At 56.3% G+C, this 22240-nt stretch overlaps 2 protein-coding genes across 2 annotated transcripts; one reads left to right on the top strand and one right to left on the bottom strand.

Moving 5' to 3' along the window:
• Positions 1–2720: 2720 nt before the first annotated feature.
• Positions 2721–6103, top strand: LOC143692625 (serine/threonine-protein kinase pim-1-like). The gene is given in 7 exon segments (XM_077172877.1): positions 2721–2756; positions 3981–4088; positions 4090–4230; positions 4342–4392; positions 4596–4962; positions 5578–5754; positions 5997–6103. Coding segments are annotated over 7 exon segments (987 nt in total).
• Positions 6104–13732: 7629 nt separating this feature from the next.
• On the bottom strand, positions 13733–14665 carry LOC143692553 (olfactory receptor 14J1-like). The gene has a single exon (XM_077172799.1). It carries the CDS (start codon positions 14663–14665, stop codon positions 13733–13735), a length of 933 nt encoding a protein of 310 aa, XP_077028914.1.
• Between the last annotated feature and the right edge of the window lie 7575 nt (positions 14666–22240).

The following is a 22240-nucleotide window of genomic DNA, read 5'->3' as shown; positions in this document are numbered from 1 at the left end:
GAGCTGGGCTGTCCCAGCTGCAGGGATTGGTTTTGGGAACTCCTTTCACAGGAGGCACCCAATCCCCGTCTGTAGGATTGACGGGGGTAGCACGGTCGGGACGAACGGAGACGAGAGATCTCTGAAGCCAGGTCATGGAGGGTTTATTGCAAAGGGCGTGGGTGCAGGGCCCTGCTTGGAGCTGCCAGCCACAGCTCAGAGCAGGCCTGAGAGAAGAGAGGGGTAGAGAGGGAGAGAGCATAAGAGAGTAAAAGGGGTATGAGGATAAAAGGCAAGAGCTAAGAGACAAGAGGTAAGAGTAAGAGGTAAGAGCTAAGAGCATAGAAAAGTAAGAGCTAAGTTCCCGTTACAATACAATAAATCATCTTCTGTGTTGAATATTCTGATTCTCACTTAACCAATCTAGTACAACATACAAATCCTATAGCACTTCCATACAGCCTATAAGAATCACTACATTACCATACTGTGCTACATTTTAAACCCTAAAAACTCCTCTTTGGAACCTTCTGCAAAGCTGGCAGGGTCTGCTCTGACCCTTGGACCTGCCTGCAAGCAGAGGGTCTTGTTTCATCAAAAGGGGATTACCTTCAGCCAGCCACACCATTGTTTTCCCGTTGTTCAGTAACTAAGGGATCTCGAAGCTTGCTTTCATTTCAATCTCACTTATAGTTTCCATATTCTCAAAATCTTTTGCCAGGCAATCATATTTATAAGGCTTTCCTGTTTCATCTTCCCCAACAGCCCTCCAAGCCTGAGCTCAGACTGCAAACAGATGCAGCTCATCAGATGTGCTTTCATCAGCCTTGGGACAGAGAGATGGGCCAGACAGGGCAGTGCAAGGCAAGGAATGCAAAAGCCCCCAGCCCTGGGGCAAGCACTGGCCCTCCACAGCTGCCCTCTGCTCCCCTGCCCTGCCCCGTCCCCCCAGGCTGCTCTGCCCCAGCCCAGGTGCAGAGCCCTCCTTGCTGTGTCAGGGCTGCTCTGCACCCCAGGCACTGGGGATGTTTCCTCAGGGCCCTCACCTTTGGCTGGGCGGTGGCTCCTTGCTGGGGGGCATGGGCTGCAAATACGGGAGTGTCTCGGGGTACCTGGGGAGGGCAGGAGTCACAGGTGTGTGACAGGAGACAAAGAACCTGTTCCTATTGGAGGCAGCCCCCCCAAAGCCATGGGATTGTAGCCCATGGCATCCCGCTGCCTGTAGCCCTTGGGATGAGCCCCCACAGCCCCTGCTGATGGGCAGGGCTGCAGAGGGGGCTCCCCACATCAGCCCCTCCCAAGCAGACACTGTCCCCCTGTGCCAGCACAGCGGGTCACTGCTGGCACCCATCTCCCCCCATGCCAGCCCCGCTGCCCCCGAGGCACTGGTGCTACTCACTGGCCAGGAACCTGCACGCTGAGCATGCGGTCACAGGACAGGCACGAGAAAGGGACTGGCAGCTGCCTAAGGAGGGGGAGGGAAGAGGGCTGGCTGAGCTCCTGGGGCCACAGCCCTGCAGCACACAGGCAGCAGCTCCCTGCAGCAGCCAGCTGCTGGGCAGCTCACTGCACAGGGCCACGGCCATTGCAGGGTGAACCGTGGGCTCTTGAGCCTTTTCTCCCCATCCCCAAGGTGCTGGCTGATGCCAGGTGAAGGGCACAGGCACCCATGCCACCATCCCAAGCAGCCCCTGCTGCGCTTTCAGCCCCTCTCTGGCACCAAAGCTCCCCCGTGTGCACGGCCAGGAGGGCAGGGCATGACCCAGCTCAGGGCATGGTGTGTGACAGCCCTGCCTGGCAGGAGCAGTTGCCATCACTGTCCCCAAAGCCATCAGAATCTCCATTGCACTCACTTCTTAATCCCAGCAGCGTTTTCACGCAACAGCCTATCCTCGAGTTCCTCCATGTTCCTGTTCCAGGAATCCTCCCGGTGTTTACTGAAAGTCTTCAGCTCCAGGCGATCCAGCTGTGAACAGGTGCACAGCCTCAGCCAGCTGCTCCAGGATGTGACATGGAGCTCTCCAGGGAAAAGCCTGGAGGGGGATCCTCAGAGGGATGCTGTCTCAGGCTGTCAAGTCCCAAAGGTGCCAGTTCCTCGTGGTGGCGATGAGGTACCCCTCACCTTGTCTTCAATTTCATCGCTGAACTGCTGCTGGGTACTGTTCCAGTGCTGCTGCTGGCCTGAAATCTGGCTCTGCAACTCCTGCATCCTCTCATCCAGCTCCTCCATGTTCTCTTCACACTGGCTGCCATTGACTTTGCTATCCAAGGCAGCTTTGTCCGCCTTCTAGCAGAGGGGAAGGGCAGGAGAGCGGTGGGGAAAGGGATGAGGAACACCAGGCAGGGCCAGCGTGTGAGGGACAGAGGGAGGAGTGCTTCTGAGACAGAGTAGAAATTTTCCAGAGTAGAAATCCATTTTGATTTAGGTGAAATGTACATCTTTGAGTCTGTGGTTAGAAAACATAGCTATGTAGCCTGATTGCAAAGCCTAGGCTCAGGGAATCTGATTCAGTGAAGGACAGAGCTAAGGGGGGGACGGGACAGAGGGTGATAAAGAGAGACAGAGAGCCTGCTGTGAAAGCAGGTCAACCTGACCTAAGAATTCTTTCTGATAAAGAAGAACTAGTGGCAAATGTCACGCAAAATTTGTAAAAATGAATATGTATGAACCTATTGTGAAATCGTATGGATATGTATTTGAGAGGAGGATAAAAAGGGACCTGAAGTTCCCAGAGGTACGCATGCCTTTTAAGGAGAGTAATCTCTGCATGCATCCGGTGCTGTAATAATAAACACACCGGCTTTACAACTTACACAACGTTGTGGAGGTTTTGGCTATCTCTGCAAAACAGACCCCTTTTGGAGGTTTCCTCCCAAAATTTGCCCTAAGCCAGCACAAACAATCATGAAAATTTCACCAGTGGCATAATTTCCTGCTGGCAAATCTTGTGACAGAAGCTTGACCTTGTTCTCCATGAGACATTCTTGGGAAGAGAGACAGGAGAAGATTCCTGGAAAACTGAAACAGCTTTCCAGAAGTGAAATGAAAATGAATGAAATAATCCAAGATCTTTTCCTTTATCTCTATGCTCCCCTTTTCCATGTTGCACTACTTCTCCATCCCAGGAATTCCAGATGCACCTCACCTCTAAGATCGGTGACTTAGTGATTTTTAGACACTTGAAAATACCATGAGCCACACAGAGTTTTCCTTCCCCTGGTTCTACTGGAAGGCAACACTGGACATGTAAGTGCAGTGCTTGGGTCAGGTAGGAATCCTACAGCAAGGGAAGGTGGCCCGACAGTGTTTGCCCCTCAGCCAGGCCAATGCAGAGCAGCAAGCGAGGGGATTGCTGTGCCAGTGTGCAGGAGTGAGGGCTCTGCATCTGGGCTCACCGCTGCAAAGTTCCCGTGTTTGGACAGACTCAGGGGCTGTGCCCGGGGCGCGCGGGGCTCGAACGTGGGGCTCGTGGGGCGAGCGGGGAACGGACACGGGGACGAACGGCCCCGGTGCTTCAGTTGCAGCGGCGGCAGCGGCGGCAGCAGCAGTGGCGGCAGCAGCAGCAGCAAAAGCAGATATTCGAGAGAACCCTTTCTCTTTCTCTCTTTCTTTCTCTGTGTCTCCCTTTCCCGCCGTCGGGCACCCTTCTCCCGGGGTCCCTTGCCCGGCGTCCCTCTCCTCTCCCCGCCTCCCTCTCCCCTGCCGGGCCGGGCCATGCCCCCGGCCCGCCCCCGGCCCCGGGCGGGGCTGCCCCGTGCCCGACCCCGGCCGTCCCGCCGCGCTCTCGCCTCCGCCCGGCTCTGGCCGTACTGGCGGTGGCGCTGCTGGGCGGGCGTCAGTTCCTGGTGCGGGGGCGGCATCGCCGCCCTTCGGCTCCGCCTGGCCCGAGCCCGGCCCCGGCCCCGGCCCCGGCCCCGGCCCTGGCTCCTCCCGGGGCCCGCGGAGGACACAGGCGACGCTGCCGCTCCCGCCGCCTCCGCTGCGGCTTCCCCGGCCCGAGCTCGGCCGCTCGGCAGCGCGGCCGCCGGCCCCGAGCCGTCGGGGCCCGGGGCAGGTGGGGATGCCCGGCCTGGGCCGCTCGGGGCGCGCTCGGGGGCCGTTGCTGGACCGGGCCGAGCGCTGACAGCCGCGTCTCGCCCGCAGGGAAGGCGCAGGAGGCCCTGCAGGAGCGGTACCGAGTGGGTTCGCTGCTGGGGCGCGGAGGCTTCGGCAGCGTCTTCGCGGCCACGCGGCTCTCGGACGGCGCCCCGGTGAGCGGCGGGGCCGGCGGCGGGCGGAGGGGGAGGAGGAGGAGAAGGGCGGAGGATGGGGCTGGGCAGGACGGGCGGCGAGCTGAGCCCGCTGCTCTCCCTCGCTCGCAGGTGGCCATCAAACGCGTGCCGCGGGATCGCATCCGGCACTGGGGCGAGCTGGTGAGTGAGCGGGGCCAGCGGCAGCAGCCGGGCCGGGCCGGGCGGGGATGAGCCGGGGCCCGGCACGGTGGGAGCCGCCGGGAGCCTGCGGGGAGAGCGGGCGTGGGCTGAGCGGGGCGTGCAGAGCATCCCGGGCTGGCTGAGGGCTCCCAGAGCCCCGGCACGGCCTCAGCCCCACTGACGGCACCGCGCTCCTCCCGCAGCCCGACGGCAGCAGCGCGCCGCTGGAGATCGTGCTGCTGGCCAAGGTGTCCCGTGGCTGTGCTGCTGTCATTCAGCTCCTGGAGTGGCTCGAGCTCCCCGACAGCTTCGTGCTGGTGCTGGAGCGTCCGGAGCGGTGCCAGGAGCTCTCGGCTTTCCTGGCGGAGCGGGGGTTCCTGCCGGAGGAGGAGGCGCGGGCGCTGTTCCGCCAGGTGCTGGAGGCCGTGCGGCACTGCACCGCCTGCGGGGTCCTGCACAGGGACATCAAGCCCGAGAACATCCTGCTCGACCTGGCCAGCGGGCAGCTGAAACTCATCGACTTTGGCTGTGGCGCCTTCCTCCAAGACACAGCCTACACCCAGTTTGCAGGTGAGCCCTCGCAGGGGATGCTCCTGGGCATCTCATGGCCCAGCCTGGGTGCAGCTCCGGGGCTTCCCCCTATTGCAGCCGGGATGAGATTGATGCTGGAGCCGAGTTGATTTGGGTGGGGTGTGAGGGGGGGCAGCTGCCAGCCCTGCCGACAGCCTTCAGCACCCACTGTGGCCTGGGCTGGGGCTGGAGCTGGGGCAGCCAGCCCGACACAAACCCCCATGGGGGTAGCAGAGAGGGGGGTCTGACCCCGTGCCCCGGATGGTTTGGTGTGCAGGCAAGGAAGGGCTTGGACTGCTCCACTCCCCTTGTTTGCCTTGGCTTATTAACATTTTTGGGGGCCATACAGGTGGGGAGGAGAGTGGGTTTTCTCCACCAGTGGGTGGGTTTTTCCTTTGTGTGTCATGGTTGGGCCTTCCCAGGGTTTCTGCTGCCCTCTTCCAGCACCAGTGGCTTCTTTTCCAGCCCCGAGTTTGTACACAAGTCCCAGGTGCTGGTGAGAGGGCAGCGCTCACCCCGTGTGCCTCTGGGGCAGCCCCCACATGGCCAGGGATGCTGGGGCCGGGCTCTGGGAGCAGCAGCATCCCCCTGCTGAGCTGTGTCTGTGTTCCACAGGAACCCTGTCCTACAGCCCACCAGAGTGGATCCAGCACCAACGCTACCACGGCGAGGCAGCGACGATCTGGTCCCTGGGCCTTCTGCTGTGCCACCTGGTCATGGGCAAGCACCCGTTCAGGAGGGGCCAGGAGATCATCCGGGGGTGGATCTTGTTCCCACGATGGCTTTCTCAAGGTGGATCCTCATCTCTGGGCACAGGGGGAATCCCAGTGCTGGGAGACAGCATCGGGCTCGTGGGCATCCCGCTCTGGCAGCTGCTGAGGAGGTGGCACAGGTCCTGCTCTCCTGCTCTCCTCCAAACAGAGCATCCATGGGGAAGTTTAGGCCCAGCTCTGGGCACACCCAGCATGGCCTGGGCACGGGAACAGGGGGACAACTTCTCCAGCTGACTGGTGATTTCTGGTTTCTCTCCCCAGAGTGCCAGGATATCATTAAGAGGTGTTTGTCCATGCAACCCTCGGACAGGCCATCCTTAGAAGAGCTTTTCTGTCATCCTTGGGTGCAGGGTGTTCCTCTGCCCTAGAAGATGGGAGAGATCCACATGCACAGTTGGATCCAGGGGCCTGGCAGGTACCAGCTCCACACATCTCTTGGCACTCAGTGGCAAAGCAAACCAGGCTGGTTTTGTGCTGCCTGTAGCTCTGAGCAGGGGTCAGCAGAAGGGAACACGCAGCTCTTGAGCTGGAGCTGAGCTGGAGACCAGGTGTGGCAAGCACTGGTGGCCACCATCCCCCCTGGTTTGGTTTGTCTGGTTCATGGATGGCTGGGGTCCTGGGCAGAGCCCTGACAGCCTGGTCTGGCCCCAGGGAAGGAGAAGGAGCCCCTGGAGAAGCTGTACCAGGCAGGGCTGCTGCTGGAGACACCAAGGACAAGCTCAAGGGTGACAATCTCTTCATCGGCCTGGCCAGCTGAAGATGATGGACTTGGATTCTGGCACCTTCTTCAAAGCCAGGCTCCAGGCCCAATTTGCAGGTGAGTCCACAGGCAGGGGGATGCTCCCAGATCTGGTCCTGGCACGGCCTGGCCGGGCACCAAAGGTTCCCCCTTTGCTGGGGCAGATGCAATGAATTCTTCAGTTGCTGCCCAGCTGCTTTTTGGCTCTGGGCAACTGCTGAGGGCTGGATGTGCCGTGGCTGGCTGCAGGCTGGGCACATGTCCTGCCCTCCTGCTCTGCTGCCAAAGGCAGCAGGGATGGGCAGCTCTGGGCACAGCTCTGGGCACAGCCAGCATGGCCTGGGCCCCGCAGGCCTTGGCACAAGGGCACAGGAGCCCTCAGCTGACGGGCGGTTTCTGCTTTCTCTCCTTGCAGCCGGGCTCTGCGGCTGCTGAGGCTGCTCTGGGCTCTGCCAGGGCTCTGCTGGGCTCAGCCCTGGGCCCAGCTGGGCTGGCTCTGCCCTCACATTGCTCTGACAGCTCTGCATCAGACGAGCCCGTTGCCAGCACAGCGCCTGAGCTTTCTGCTTTGGCAGTGAGTGAGACTCTGCTGCAGGCCCAGAGATTGCAGCTGGGGACACACATCCAATTGGCAAGGACCCAAACTCTCCACAGTCCCAGCTGAACACCTGGATCTGCACAGGCTGTTTTGTCTGTCCCATTCTTCCTTCTTGATTGGCTGGAATTGTGCAGTTGCACTTTCTTCCTCCTCTAGCAGTGCCACGAGTGGGCCAAAGCTGGTGAGTGGGCCGTGCTCCTGAGGCAGTGCAGTCTGGAGCTGGTGGATGGAGAATTGCCCTTCTGCACTGCCAAACCAGAGCAAAAAGCTGTCAGTGGGACTTTGTGTCTTTAAGAAACCCCTGACAGTTTCAACAGGAATGTGCAGCTCATTTCCAGGCTGAGAAGGAAGGGCATCTTCTAAAGGATTTGGGGTTTGACAGAGTTTCCATTCCCAGTCCTGCTTGGAGGTGGCAGGGCACAAAGCAATTTCCCATTGCTTCACCCACAATTTAACAATGTTGGAAACAACCTCAAAAACTTTTCAAAAACGGGTGCTGAGGTCAGCAAGATGGATCCATGCCATCAGCACATTTACAATATAAATAACTGAGTTCTCTTTTTAAAATAATTCACTTCTTAATGCAAAGAATGTAACTTTGCATTTATGTTTTGTTATTTTCACTAACATTATGTTATCTTTTTTCACTAACACTTGGATTTTATTCTTATCTTTTACAATTTACCTATTTTTTTCCCTTTTTCTTTTTTCTTCCTTTAAATAGAAAACATGTCCTATGAAAGGAATGTCCTTTGCTCCTGGTTCCCGTGTGGAGCAGCTCCCTTCCTGCTGGCTGAGCTGCTCAGGCAGAGCCCGGCAGCTCCTGGCCCTGCAGGGCTGAGGCTTTTCCCCGTTGCTGGGCACAGACTGATGGAGCAGCACTGCTGAACACGGGCACACAGAGGGACCAGGAGCAGCTGCCTTTGCCCACCTGAGGCTCCAGGGCCCAAACTCTGAGCAGCCAGGGCTGGAAGAGACCGGCAGGATGTGATCCCTGACTCTGGGCCAGGGCTGCACAAATGACCCCACAGCAGCAGCAGCAGCAGCAGCAGCAGATGGAGCTGACTTTCAGCACAGCCCTGCCCCTGTTCCCTCCCATGTGCAGCGGTGTCACAGCAGCCTGAGGCACCTGGGAGCCCCCAGTGCCAGCAGGGACTTGAGATGGCAGCCCTGGGCTCCTGGAGGCTGTGCAAGGAACGGAGCTGGGCACTCCCTGTCCATGCGGAGCTTGCAGATGGAAAAGGCTGCTGTGCTCAGGCAGCTCCAAGGGCACAGAAAGGAGGCTCTGGAGCACTGGATCTGTGCCAGTGCCACAGTCCTGGGCAGCAGCCAGCCAGCCCTGGGGGAACAGAGGGCACAGCACGAGGGACAGAAGCAGGCAAGGGCAGAGACTGGAGAGAGCCAGAGCCAGGAGCAGGAGCAGCTGCTCCATTGCACTCTTGGAGAAAGCTCTTGGCTGGTTCAAAGCGCTGAAAGGCGTGAAGGGCAGAGAGGAGGCCACAGCAAACAATGCTCCTGTTTGCACAGCCTCCCCTCTCCGTGTCCCAGAAGGAATTGCATGGACTGTGTTCTTCTCTCCGAGTCGTCTCGTTCAGCATGAGCAGCTCAGCACCAGGAGCTGAAGGAGCTGAAGCATCAGGCCACAGGAGCTGGGCAAGAGGAGACTTTCTGAGCAAATGAATGCTGCTAACATGGACCCAGCTGAATGCAGTGGATAGAATCATGGAATCACAGAATCCTTTCTGTTGGAAAAGCCCTCTGAGCTCACCCAGTGCAGCCGCTCAGCCAGCAGTGCCAAGCCCAGCACTAAAGCACGTCCCTGAAGTGCCAAGGCCTGGACAGCAGCCCTGAGTGAGGCCTGAACAGCAGGCCCTGAGCCAAAGGTGGCCTCTGGATGAACCTTCCAAGCAAAGGTTATCTTTGTATCTGCTCCCTGATGAAATATGCATGGTCATTAGCACTGTGATAGATGTAGCCACTCCTTAGTGAAACGTGTATTGACCTTTGTGTATTTAGAAGCCAGACAAGGCCATGAAATCTGACATCTGGCCTTGTTTGGGGCTGAATGGTCAAAGTCACCTCCCTTGGCTCCTCCTGGGGCCCTGGCCAGGCTTTGGGGGGGACCCAAGAGAGGATGAAACCAGATGTTGCCACACTAGCAGTGCTGTCAGTTTGTCCATTCAGCACTGTCAGAGCTGGGCCCTCTCCCAGCGGGGTTGGAGCCTCAGCTGTGGCTGGAGGCACCTGCAGGAATTGCCAGTGCCCAGGAGTGGCTCTGCAGCCCTTGGCTGTGACAGCTTCCCCAGCTGCTGTGTGGGTCTGGGGGATAGTAAAGGCTGAGGGTAACTGGGGCTGGATCTTTCTCAATCACTGCAGGCAATCTTTGGTGGGGATGGTTGGGTGCATTGCTGAGCTGCTCCTGTTGTGATTCTTTGCTGCTTTGAGCTGCAGGAAATGACACTGATTCCTTCAGTTGGAGTCTGTGCCTTTGGTGCTGACCCTGCCCACTGGCACAAAAAAACTGGCACAGTCTGGCCAGATCCCAACAAAATGTCATTTGTTCAATGTCAATGTGAGGAATCAGTGCCATCAGAAATTCCCAGATGGGAAGCCCTTCCCTGGAGTTCCCTGGCTCTGGAGTGGGCTGAGGTCGGAGCCCCGTGGGAGCAGTGGGGCAGTCAGGTAAAAGAGGCTGCACCCCTGGATGGCTTCAAATGCATCCAAAAATTGCACATGGAAAAGGAAAAGAACTTGTGGGCTTGGGAAGATGGGGGTGAACTTTGTTAATGACACTTTGGAAACAGCACCAACAGAAGGAAAAATTGTTGTTGTCACTCCCACACGGAGTGACAGAAGGTTTCATTCTTGAGCTCAGGTTCATTTGTGCAAGTGATATAATTATAATGATAATATTAATAATAACAAATTAATCGTAATACTTATATGTAATATAACACAATAATTTATATTTTTATCTATGTAATTAAAAATTGATACTATTAAATAAGGCCGACAGTACTAATATGTCAGCTTTAGCTGCTCACTGTGACACTAAATACTCTACAGAAAAGGACTGCCCAAGACCCAAATGTCAGTGGTAAACTTTGTGAACTCTATACAAGGCATAAAGGAGGAAGGGATGAAATTGGCTATTTCTATAGGATTTGCTGATACTGTGATGCAGAATGCTTTTTCTATTACTGTGAGAAATGCAGTGATTAAGACTGCTGGGTTTTTCATATCCCAGACAAACCACAAGCTGCAGGATTGGTTGAATGGGTGAAGGGGTTGTTAAAAGAGCAGTTGAAAAAATGAGGAGATGGGAACCTGTCCCCATGGAGAACCCATCTCCCAGATGTGCTCCATGCCCTTAACAATGGCCCACTGGGGAAATGGAAACCCCTGGCTGTGCATGGCTGCACCCAATTCACATTAATGAACTAAATCAATTATTAGAAGAAGTAAGAAGTGATGCTGTTAAAATATCCAACAGCACATCCTGCGAGCTCCAACAAACACAAATGGGGCTCTGCAGAACTGCACGGCCTTGGATTATCTGCTTGCTGGCCAGGGAGGATCCTGGGCTATTCCAGGACAGGAATGTTGCAGGAATGTCTATCAGTGCTGGGTTTGAGGTCCATCAATCAGGAATCACCTCAATAGAAAGATCAGTAGAAGAGAGGCAGAAAGAAGAAAATTCCTCATGGTGGGATTGGCTCCCAAATTGGAGGCTGCTGTGAAATGCATTTGTGGCAGTCACTGCAATCATTGCATTGTGAGCACTTGGTGTGTTATGATTCCATGTTGGAGTTGTTGTGACGCCTTGTGCTGGAAATGGAGTACTGGGACTCTTCTAAAAAGAGACACAGTCTCAAGGAAAAAAGGGGAATTTGATAAAGAACAGAGAATAGCAACTAATTAAGCATGTTTTAAAAGGAATTAAAATTATAGCTCTGAGTAATGAACTTGAGCAGCACTTAATTGAAGAACAAGAGGTGATGCCTTTGTGCCTAATACCTAAATTTAAACTGTGTTATTGAAATTGTTGAGAAGGTTGCAGTTCATCTGTAGGTCAAAGCACTGAGTGAAGCACTGAGGCCTCACCAGGCCCTGACTGAGGCCTGAACAACAGGCCCTGAGGCAAAGCTGAGCTCCAGATGAACCTTCCAACCAAAGGTAATATTTGTATTCACTCATCAATGAATCATTATTAGCAATATGATCTCTGTATGTGTTCATTGGTGAAATATTGATTTACTTTTTTTTGTATTTGGAAACCAGAAAAGGCCTCATCTGGCCTTGTTTGGGTCTGAATGGTCAAAGTCACCTCCCTTGGCTCCTCCTGGGGCCCTGGCCAGGCTTTGGGAGGGACCCAAGAGAGGATGAAACCAGATGTTGCCACACTAGCAGTGCTGTCAGTTTGTTCATTCAGCACTGTCAGAGCTGGGCCCTCTCCCAGCGGGGTTGGAGCCTCAGCTGGGGCTGGAGGCACCTGCAGGAATTGCCAGTGCCCAGGAGTGGCTCTGCAGCCCTTGGCTGTGACAGCTTCCCCAGCTGCTGTGTGGGTCTGGGGCATGGTAAAGCCTGAGGGTAACCGGGGCTGGATCTTTCTCCATCACTGCAGGCAATCTTTGGTGGGGATGGTTGGGTGCATTGCTGAGCTTCTGCTTTTGTAATTATTTTCTAACGATTATGTGCTTTGCTGAGCCTCTCCTATTGTAATTTTTTGCAGACATACATTAGATAAATTACACAATTCCTTCAGTTGGTGTCTGTGTGTTTGGTGCTGACCCTGCCCACTGACAAAACTGACCCTGTGGGCTCCATAGAACCAAGGGGGCCCTTGTGACACTGAAGGGCCTCCTGTAACCAGGGTACCGTTGGGACCCTATGGGGCCCAATGGAACCAAGGGGCCATTGTGACACCGTGGGGCTCATGAAACCACAGATACCATTCTGACTCTGTGGGGACTCATGGGGACTCATGGGGACAAGGCTCCATTGTTTTCCCCTCCCTGCACCTGCCCCAGCCCCGCAGAGCAGCAGAGTCAGGTCAGGCCCTGCAGCAGGAACTGGAGGCCCTGGAGGTCAGGGACAGCCACTCTGTGTCTGGGATGCTCAGCAGATGCTCAGCTCGGGCAGCTCCTGCAGCCCCAGGGCCAGCCCCGCTGCCCAGCCCAGCAGCAGAGTTGGCCCTGGGGCTCCTCAGGCAGCTCCTGCTGGCCCAGGGACAGGGCAGCCTCTTGCCAGGGCTCCTCTGCACCCCCACGGGCTGCTGCCCTGCTCCTGGCCCATGCCAGCTGCCCCCAGAGCCTTTCCCAGGGGAACACGTCTGTGCTGGCCCAAGCAGCCATTGCTGCAGCCCTGCCCTGCTGCCCAGAGCCCCGAGCTGGGGCTGCTGCTCTGCAGAGCACGGGGGCTGTGCTGCCCGGGGCCCTGGGCTGCCTCTGCTGGGCTCTGCTGCTCAGCCTGGGACACAGAGGCAGCTGAGGGTGCTCCTGCCCTGACCCCCTCCCACACGGGCTCTGCGGGGCCATGGAGGGGCTCAGAGGTGCCTGCCTTGTTCCAGGGCTGCCAGAGGGGCTCGGGGCTGCCCTGGATCCTCCTGGGGGAGATCCCTGAGGGGCAGAGGAGTCAGTGCCCAGACTCCTTTCCCTGTGCCTGCTGTGTCCCTGGGCTGCAGAGCTCTCCTGGCTCACAGCAGACATTCAGGCCTTGATCTCAGGGTGACCCCACCCTGGCCAGGCCTGTGCCCAGTGAGCTCCACTCCCTGCTGGTCCCTGGCACACTCTGTCCCTGCAGGTCCCCTGTGCTCTCCTGCAGCTCCCAAGGCCCTCCAGACAAACATTCCCCTGCCATCATCCCTGGCACAAGCTGCAGAGCCCCAGGAAGGTTCAGCACAGACCATTCAGCATCTGATGGGCACTGGCCACCAACCAGCAAAACCTGACCCAGACCTGAGTCCCCTGAAGGCCCCAGGGAGACCCTGATCTCATCCCACTGAGCCCTGGGAGAGCAAGGAACACAAGGAAGGAGCCTCTTGAGAGTCCTGAGAGTGACTCTGGAGGGGAGCAAAGCCTCCCTGCCCTGCCCTCAGGAGATGCTCTTTGCTGATGGAGCTGCTGTGCTGGAGCCCAGCTGTGTCCCAGCAGTGCCCATGGCCTGTCCCTGCCTGGGGTCACAGCAGGGACATGCAGCAGGACAGGGACCAAGCTGCCAGAGCACTCTGGCCTTGCACCCACAGCAGGGCTGGGGAGGGGAGTGTGGAGCTGGGGGGAGCAGATGTGCAAAGAGGCAGGGCCATTGTCCCTGGCCGTGCTGCTGTGCTGGGAGCCCCTTCCCTCAGCCTCAGCTCACAGGCACTGCCCCTGCAGAGCCAGAGAAGGGCTGAGGAAATGCCTTGGACACACAAGGCAGGGCAGACACTGGATATTATTGAAATGAACAGGGAACAAGACCCCTGAAAGTCTTTGTGCTACACAAGAAAAGTAGATGTCCATGTAGACATGCTCAGCAGAGGACTACAGTATTTTATAAAAAACATTATAACACTAGTATAATAATAAAAAAAGGTCTCAATGAAAAACTGCAGAACTAGGAAAAAAAGGCTGAGATTGTAAAGAGTTACATTCTTAAGGTTATAGAGCAGAAAAAGAGAGTTTACTGTTTCTTAAAAGATAAAGTCATCATTTTTCTCAGGGCATCCTTGAGCTCCTGGTTCCTCAGGCTGTAGATGAGAGGGTTGAGGGCTGGAGTCACCACCGAGTACAGAACAGAGACTGCCAGATCCAGGGATGGGGAAGAGATGGAGGGGGGCTTCAGGTGAGCAAAGATAACAGTGCTGACAAATAGAGAGACCACAGCCAGGTGAGGGAGGCAGGTGGAAAAGGCTTTGTGCCGTCCCTGCTCAGAGGGGATCCTCAGCACGGCCCTGAAGATCTGCACATAGGAGAAAACAATGAACACAAAACAACCAAATACCAAGCAGACACTAAAAGCAATGAGCCCAAGTTCCCTGAGGTAGGATTTGAAGCAGGAGAGTTTGAGGATCTGTGGGATTTCACAGAAGAACTGGCCCAGGCCATTGCCATGGCACAGGGGCAGGGAAAATGTATTGGCCGTGTGCATGAGAGCATTGAGAAAGGCACTGGCCCAGGCAGCTGCTGCCATGTGGGCACAAGCTCTGCTGCCCAGGAGGGTCCCATAGTGCAGGGGTTTGCAGATGGACACGTAGCGGTCGTAGCACATGATGGTCAGGAGGTAATACTCTGATCCAAGGAAGAACAGAAAGAAAAAGACTTGGGCGGCACATCCAGTGTAGGAGATGTTGCTGGTGTCCCAGAGGGAATTGTGCATGGCTTTGGGGACAGTGGTGCAGATGGAGCCCAGGTCAGCGAGGGCCAGGTTGAGCAGGAAGAAGAACATGGGCGTGTGCAGGTGGTGGCCGCAGGCTACGGCGCTGATGATGAGGCCGTTGCCCAGGAGGGCAGCCAGGGAGATGCCCAGCAAGAGGCAGAAGTGCAGGAGCTGCAGCTGCCACGTGTCTGCCAATGCCTGCAGGAGGAAGTGCCTGGTGGAGCTGCTGTTGGACATTTGCTGGGGCTGCACATGGCGACCTGTTCATGGAGAAAGGACAGTGAAGAGTTAGAGGAGATTCCTGTAACCAAAATCAAAGCCTTTTCCCATATACCCTGCCCTGGAACACCAAGACAGCCTTTGGTGTTTAAGAGTTCTAGGGTTTTCTTTTTAAGCTCCCCCTATGTCTTTCCTTCTATTCTTAGATATCAGGAACTCTCAGGCCGAGGGCAGAGGCTTGGCTGGGGCACAGGTGTTGCCTTCTTGTGAAGGCCGCGATGACCTGGTTTCAGGGGCCCAGCACTTCGATCTCCTTTTGTGGGATCCCTTGTGGCCAATAACGGACGCTGACACCAATGTGGTGGACGGTTAAAGGCCTTTATTGAGGGGTCTTTAGGGTATTTATGGACTGAGGGGTCTCTCTACGTCAGACAGGGGTTTGGCTATACTTTCTAGGGTTAGTATGGAGTGGAAAGTTACTGGCATGCATAGGTTAGGGGGGCTACACGTCTGGCTACATTCCAAGGGTGATCCTTATCTATGGGGAGGGGGATAGGAGGATTCCTGTAACTTTCCGTTACAGCCCGAAATCTTCCGAGCGCCTGTCCCTGGCCTACCACACTTCCCCCCCCTCTTTCACAAACGAACGAGGTAGTCTTATACATAGGCACTAAAATGAGGTAGGAAGTTGAGATCTGATTAGGGAAAAGGGTCTTGGGAAACCTGAGTAAGTTTCTGCCAGGCAAGTCTCTCGTGACTGGCAGCGTTCCCTGTTGAATTCACAGGAATTGTGGCTGTCCCAGGAACAGGATGTTAGCCCGTTCTATGCGGGCCTGAACGAATGAGACCAGCTTGTTCAGCAGACATGGCCCGAAGGTAACAGCTAAAAGCAGTATTGCCAATGGGCCTATTAGGGTAGAGATGAGGGTGGTTAACCATGGTGATTGGTTGAACCAGGATTCGAACCAGTTCTGTTGGGCTTCCCTGTCTTTCTGTCTCTGAGCCAGTCTGTTTCGGAGTTCTGCCATGGAGTCTCTAACGACTCCTGTGTGGTCGGCATAGAAACAGCATTCTTCTTTCAAAGCGGCACACAGGCCCCCTTGCTGCATGAACAGGAGATCCAGTCCTCGCCTGTTCTGCAGGACCACTTCTGAGAGTGAAGAGACTGACTTTTCTAGGAAGGAAATGGATTTCTCGATCCTCTGCAGGTCCTCATCGATGGTCATCTGCAGCTGGGACAGTCCTTGGTGTTGAGTTGCTAGGGCTGAGACACCTGTTGCCGTTCCAGCTGCTCCTAGGCCGAGCAGCATTGCGATAGTTATACCTGTTAATATTTCTCTCTTGTGGAGCCGGTTGTTATTTTCGGAAAGGTGGTACACCTCTTCGTCTGAGTGGTACAGGATCCTAGGGATGATCAGAACTTGAACACAAAAGTCGTTAGAGTTATCGAATTTGGCAAGAGACACGCAGGGACTTACTCCAGATCTCTGGCAAACCCACATCCCAGATGCGGATGGGACTACCCACTTATTATTTTTTCTGTCGGGCTCGACTACTTCGGTGCAGATGTCGCCTTTCCGCCTAGCTAGGGTTGCATTGCCAAAGCATCTGCCCTGACCTGTGACTTGACTCAGGGTAATTCCTTTGCGGGGTGTGTCCCATCTGCACTGGCGAGGGGCATCGGCTGTGGAATAGCTGAAAGGGGTATCTAAAGCGACTCCTTCGTAAAAGGGGGGTTTAACATCGTAACAAAGCCAGCAGGAATCGGTTAGGTTAGGGTTAGATTCATTCAGGGATAAAAAGGTAGCTTCTAACATGCGAAGGATTGGGTTCGAGCCTGAACTGGCTGATTGGCCTATCTGGAAGGCTTCCTCGTCGCCGGTCAGGACGTCGGTAACCCTTGTGGGTAAGGGTTTGGGGTAGGTCATATTTTTCCCTTTCTGTGTGCTTTTGATCACTTTGTTGGGCCCGACTGCTCTGGGTGCTGACGGTGGGAATCTGGTAATTCGCACATTCACCCACTTTTCTGACCCTTGAAGGACTACTGTCCATGCTTTGCCCACGGCCCAGCTAGGGTGATTCGGCTGTAAAACTGTCATGTTATAGTGAGTGCATTTCCGAAATTTGGGGACTTTATGTTGGTTTCGATAGAAACTTCCCTGGAGGAAGACGGGTGTTTTGCAGCCTGTGGGTGCCCAGGTGAACTGTAGGAATTTGTCGGGCTCTTGTGGGTCCCACCCAGGTCCTGACGGCCTGGCGTCTGTAACTATTGTTTCGCAGCCCCAGTGTCCACAGTATCCCCACCCTGGGCGATTGCAATAACTTTTTCCTGGGTTTGAGGCTGGGCACCAGTAAGATAGGTACATGTGCGTGGCGTGTGAAGAATGGGGGTCTACCTTTGGTTGTTCTGGAAACAGGTCGGTGATGTGAAGCATGAAGGACGGGGCGTTCGGCGTGGTGATGACTCTGAGCACCTTGTCACCAGCAACGTGTTGCATGACCCACCTGAAGGGCTGATGAGGGTAGTAGTCTGGGCTGGCTTGTCCTCCGGTGACAAGCCCCAATAGCATGATCACGCAGAAACACCGCGTTTGCTTGGGTCTCGCCCGTGTGGGTCTCTCAGGTGCTGTCCGGTGGCTCGGTGGACTGTCACTTTCCTCTGGGAGGGGAACGTACGCATCCCGGGGACGGCCGATAAGCATGTCCTGTAAATAGAAACTCACAATTCTCATAGCAGCGCCTGGACTGGATCCATGGGTCGAATCGTCTTGTTCACTTCTCTCAGGTCGTGGGCGAGACGATAACCCTCTCCGGACCTTTTGGGGATTACAAACACAGGGGTGTTCCATGGACTGGTGGAGGGTTCTATGTGACCCTTTTGCAGTTCACGGTTGACCAGTTCCAGCAAAGCTGCCACTCGAGGCTCTGACAAAGGCCACTGCTCCCTCCAAACAGGATCTGATGATTTCCAAGTCAATTTGATCGGCAGCTGAGGGTGTACAGCAGTGGCCCCTATGATAAATTTGTAATCTTGACTCCTAGCATAGCAAGGACATCCCTTCCTATTAGTGGTGGAGAGTTTTGCAATATGTAGGGGTAAATTGCTACTGTCTGTTCTGGTCCCTTGTTTGTGTGAAGTGTGATAGCCATCAGCTGGGTGCTTTTCCACGCCCGGGTTTGTCCCCCCACCCCATTCACTGGGGGGACTTCCTTAAACCGCCAATGTCTGGGCCAATGTCGCTGAGGGAGAATTGTGCAGTCTGATCCCGTGTCTACCCAAAACTGAAGTCCTACAGTGTGGGGGTCCTGACTGCCATAGAGGCGGCATGTCCCCCACACCCTCGGGGGTTCCTTCCCTATTTTCATGGCCAGGGCCACCCAGGGGTCCTGGTTTGGGGCGTCCCCTGCTGGCCCTGTTGCGCTTGCGTGGCTTGTGATGATGGGGGGTGTGAGGGTACGGTTGGTGGTACTGCATAGCTCTGCCATTGTATCACTGGCGAGGGTGCAATACTGACTGTCTCCTGTGGGAGCATAGGGTATGAGGATCCCCTGCCCCATTGTGGGTTGACATAGATGGGCCGTCTCGCATCCGGAGCGGGAGGGGGCTGAATATGGCCCGCACGCCCCCCCCCTCTCCCGTTTCCCCGGGGCCGGGATCTGCAGTCCCTAGCCAGGTGACCTCTCTTCCCACAGCTCCAGCAGATCCCTCTGGGGCGCTGTTGGGGCGAGGGTGTTGCCTGGGGACGCTGTGCCGGCTGGGGGCAGTTAGCCGCAACATGACCTGACTGACCACATTTGAAGCAGGCCATCACACTGGTTAGGGTGTGCACGGTTGCCTGAAGTGGGGTCAGCTGCTCTTCCCTCACAACATGCTTAATCATGTCAGCCAGGCTGGCCCCGGCTGGTAGGGAACGCAATATATCTTTGGTTATGGTGTTACATTGTTGCCGAAGGCAGTCAGTTACCACCGGGCCTTTTGCGACAGCGGGTAAATTAGAAGAGTCCACGGCAGCCTGAAGGCGGTCAACAAATTGTGTAAAGCTTTCACTCTCCCCCTGTTTGATGGTCGACCACGGTGTCGGTCTGGCCACCACCCTGGATGCGGCGCGAATAGCTTCTCTGGCCGCCCGGGAAGTCGCCCTGACTTCCTCAATCCGGAGCTGGGCAGCTTGTTGCTGGGGTGTGGCCACTTCGTCGTGCTTCCCCAACAACCTAGACAAACTCGACCCGTGGAGTGGCTGCCCTTCCCCCGCCGTCTGAGCGAGCATGGTTGCACATTGGTCCGTCCATTCCTGTTTAAATATTATCAAGCCCGCCCCATCAAAAAGCATACGGCTTATTTGCACTATATCAAAAGGGAGTAAATCATCATTGCTAAAAAAACCATCCACGAGAGTGGAAACCACCCCTGAGTTAATTCCTTTTTCTGAAATGGCTTTTACTATTGTTTGAACGTCTTTGGAATTAACGGGAGTATGCGTTCTTTGCTGGTTCCCCTGGGGTCCCGTAATTCTCACCGGGAAGGCATGCACCGATGCTGCGGATGCCCATTCCGCGCATTCGATTTTGATTTTACCCCAGTCGGTGAGTTCGTATTGGGGCTGGTTCCCGGTTGTGTTAAAAGTTTTAATTGGTTTCGTCCGAAACCGCATTGATTCTGTTTTCTCTGCTTCCGAGTCGCTGCTGGACTCGGTGGGCTCCGTAGAGCGATCTGGGGAGCTGTGGCTCCCTTCAGAGTCGGAAGTCGACTGCCAATATACTTCCGGTCTCTGCTGCTGTTTTGTCCGGCTACGGCCCCGCTCCTCCCCTCGGGGGCGGTGCTGATGTTGCTGCCGGTACCGCCCCCTGGGCTCGCCCTGCCTCCCGCAGGGAGGGATCTCTCCCATATATGGTGGCATCAGTGGGCGCGGCTCCCGAGTGAGTGCCCGCCCTCTGTTGCACCCCCACGCATGCGCGTCTGCTGGGACCCACGGCTCTCGGCCGGGCATGGGCTCAGCGCTGGTTTCCCGCGCATGCGTGTTCGCGGCTGGCCGCGGTTCTGGGTTCTTCCCGCCGTGAGGCGGCGGGCTCCACCCCTCTCCCCGGCCATCCGCGCCATATTCAAACGGGTAGGGCGGCGGATCCCCTCCGCCGCTCGCCCGCGCGCCAGCCCTCTCGATATTTCGGGCTTCTGTCGCCAGCCCCTCCCAAAAGGACCGTGCGAGTCCCTCCGCTTCTTGCGCTAAGTCGGCTAGCGGCGGGGAAGGGTTGGGCGAGGGGTCCGCGGGCACCCCGGGGGGCTCCGGAGGTGGTCTGGGCCCCGGCGGGTCCCCTGAAGGGGTCAGGGGGTCCCCCGGGGGCTCTGAGAGCTCCGGGGGCTTTGGGCTGGAGGAGGGATGGGTCGCGCCCGGCCCCCCCGTCTCCCCGCTCTCAATCGAGTCGCCACCAGGGGGGTTTCGCGTTCCCGCCCCCTCCCCCTGCTGTGGCGCGATTAACAAACAGGAGCGCGCAACGTTCCACGTCTCCTGTTCTTCTAAAGCTTTGCGTAGGGCGGCTTCTGCCTTCCCCCACGCTTTCAGGCTTTTGCTGCTGCCTGTGGCTTTTGTGTCCTCTGCTAGCGCGACAGTACATTTCTGCCACACCCCAGGGTGTAATATATCTATGGGTCGAGAAATGACCCCAATCTCTAGGAGTCTCGTCAAAGCGAGATTAAAATTCCTGAGTTCACATTTGATTCCCCATTGCATATGTATCAAACTTACGACCTTCGCTATCGCTTCCATACGAATCGCGGGTCTCTGGGGCGTCCCCCTTCTTCGCTATGGCCGTTCCGGCGTTGAGTGCTGTCCCCTGGCCAGGAGTACTCCCGTCGCCCGGACTCGTCGCTTCGTCCCGATCCCGGGTTTCGGCACCACTATGTTGCCTTCTTGTGAAGGCCACGGTGACCTGGTTTCAGGGGTCCAGCACTTCGATCTCCTTTGTGGGATCCCTTGTGGCCAATAACGGACGCTGACACCAATGTGGTGGACGGTTAAAGGCGTTTATTGAGGGGTCTTAAGGGTATTTATGGACTAAGGGGTCTCTCTACGTCAGACAGGGGTTTGGCTATACTTTCTAGGGTTAGTATGGAGTGGAAAGTTACTGGCATGCATAGGTTAGGGGGGCTACACGTCTGGCTACATTCCAAGGGTGATCCTTATCTATGGGGAGGGGGGTAGAAGGATTCCTGTAATTTTCCGTTACAGCCCGAAATCTTCCAAACGCCTGTCCCTGGCCTACCACATTCACACCAAGGAGAGGCCCTTCTTTTGCCCTGACTGCGGGAAGGGCTTCAAGCACAACTCCACCCTCGTCACCCACCGGCGCATCCACACTGGGGAGAGGCCCTACGAGTGTCCCCAGTGTGGGAAGAGCTTCACCAGCAGCTCTCATTAGGCAAAACACCAACAGAGGGACCAGTAAGGAAAGGCCTGCAAATGCCTCGATTGCAGGAACAGCTTCGTGCACTGCTCCAGCTTCATTCCCCATGGGAGAACCCACATTGGGAAGAGCCCTGGTGATCCATGTTCCCTGTGATCCATGCTAGCAAGTCACCTGCACCTTTTCCTGCCCCTGCCAATGACATGATGTGGGATGGAGGAACGTGAGTGTCTGGCCATGGCCCTGTCATTACATTCACTCCCACCTCAGGTCATTGCCAGGAGCTGTTGCTGTTCCAATAAATGTTCTTCTCCCAGCCCAGGATCTTTGCCTTTTGTGCTTTCCATGGCAGGCGGGAGGGCAGCGAGGGCAGCGCGGTTTTAGCGGCAGCAGGAAATTGGAGAATCCCATTCCTGAAGCCCGGCCCGTGGAAAGCGAGCATCCCAGCTGGTGCCAGCCCTGGTGGCCATGGCAGCAGCCTTGGGAGCGGGTCCCTGGCTGGGGCTGTGGGAACCTCTTCCCTCTGGTGCCCAGGGACAGGAGTGGAGGGAGCGGCTGCAGCTGAGTCGGGGCAGGCTCAGGTTGGATGTCAGGAAAAGGTTTTTGCCCAGAGGCTGCTGGGGCCCTGGCCAGGCTTCCCAGGGAAGGGTCCCAGCTCCAGGGCTCTCTGAGCTGCAGCAGCATTTGGCCAGCGCTGCCAGGCCCAGGCTGGCATTGTTGGGGTGTCCTGTGCAGGGCCAGCAGTTGGACTGGAGGATCCTGATGGGTCCCTCCCAGCTCAGCCAATTCTGTGCTTCTGGGATCCCATCAGCCTGGGGATGGGGCTGCCAATGGTTGCCATGGCAACGGGCTCTGGCTGCAGGCCTGAGCTGGTGTCCATGGCAACCACCCCTGGCATGGGGTCTCCATGGAGCTGCCAAGGGACTGAGCATAGCAACAGGGGGCTGGTGATGGTTGCCATGGAAACTGACCATAGCAACAGTGAGCTGGTGATGGTTTCCTGCTAAGGATCAGATTTGTCACAGGCCTAAGAGGGTACTTTCCCTCATGGGGATTTCCAAGAGTCTCCAGGCTGTTCCAGAGCTGGAATGTCACACACAGAGACAGGGGCTCCATGGAGACCTCCCAGGGCTTTCTGGGGATGGTAAAGAGCCCTGTGGTCAGAGGCTGTCACAGCCATTCCATGGTGACATC

Source organism: Agelaius phoeniceus (assembly GCF_051311805.1).
Source record: "Agelaius phoeniceus isolate bAgePho1 chromosome W unlocalized genomic scaffold, bAgePho1.hap1 SUPER_W_unloc_2, whole genome shotgun sequence".
NCBI classification, from domain to species: Eukaryota; Metazoa; Chordata; class Aves; order Passeriformes; family Icteridae; genus Agelaius; species Agelaius phoeniceus.
Note: the sequence above shows the minus strand (reverse complement) of the source record. Positions and strands in the feature narration are given on the sequence as shown.

Bases quoted from the DNA above. Each gene is read 5' to 3' on its own strand.
- LOC143692553 (XM_077172799.1), bottom strand. From the start codon at position 14,665: ATGTCCAACAGCAGCTCCACCAGGCACTTCCTCCTGCAGGCATTGGCA.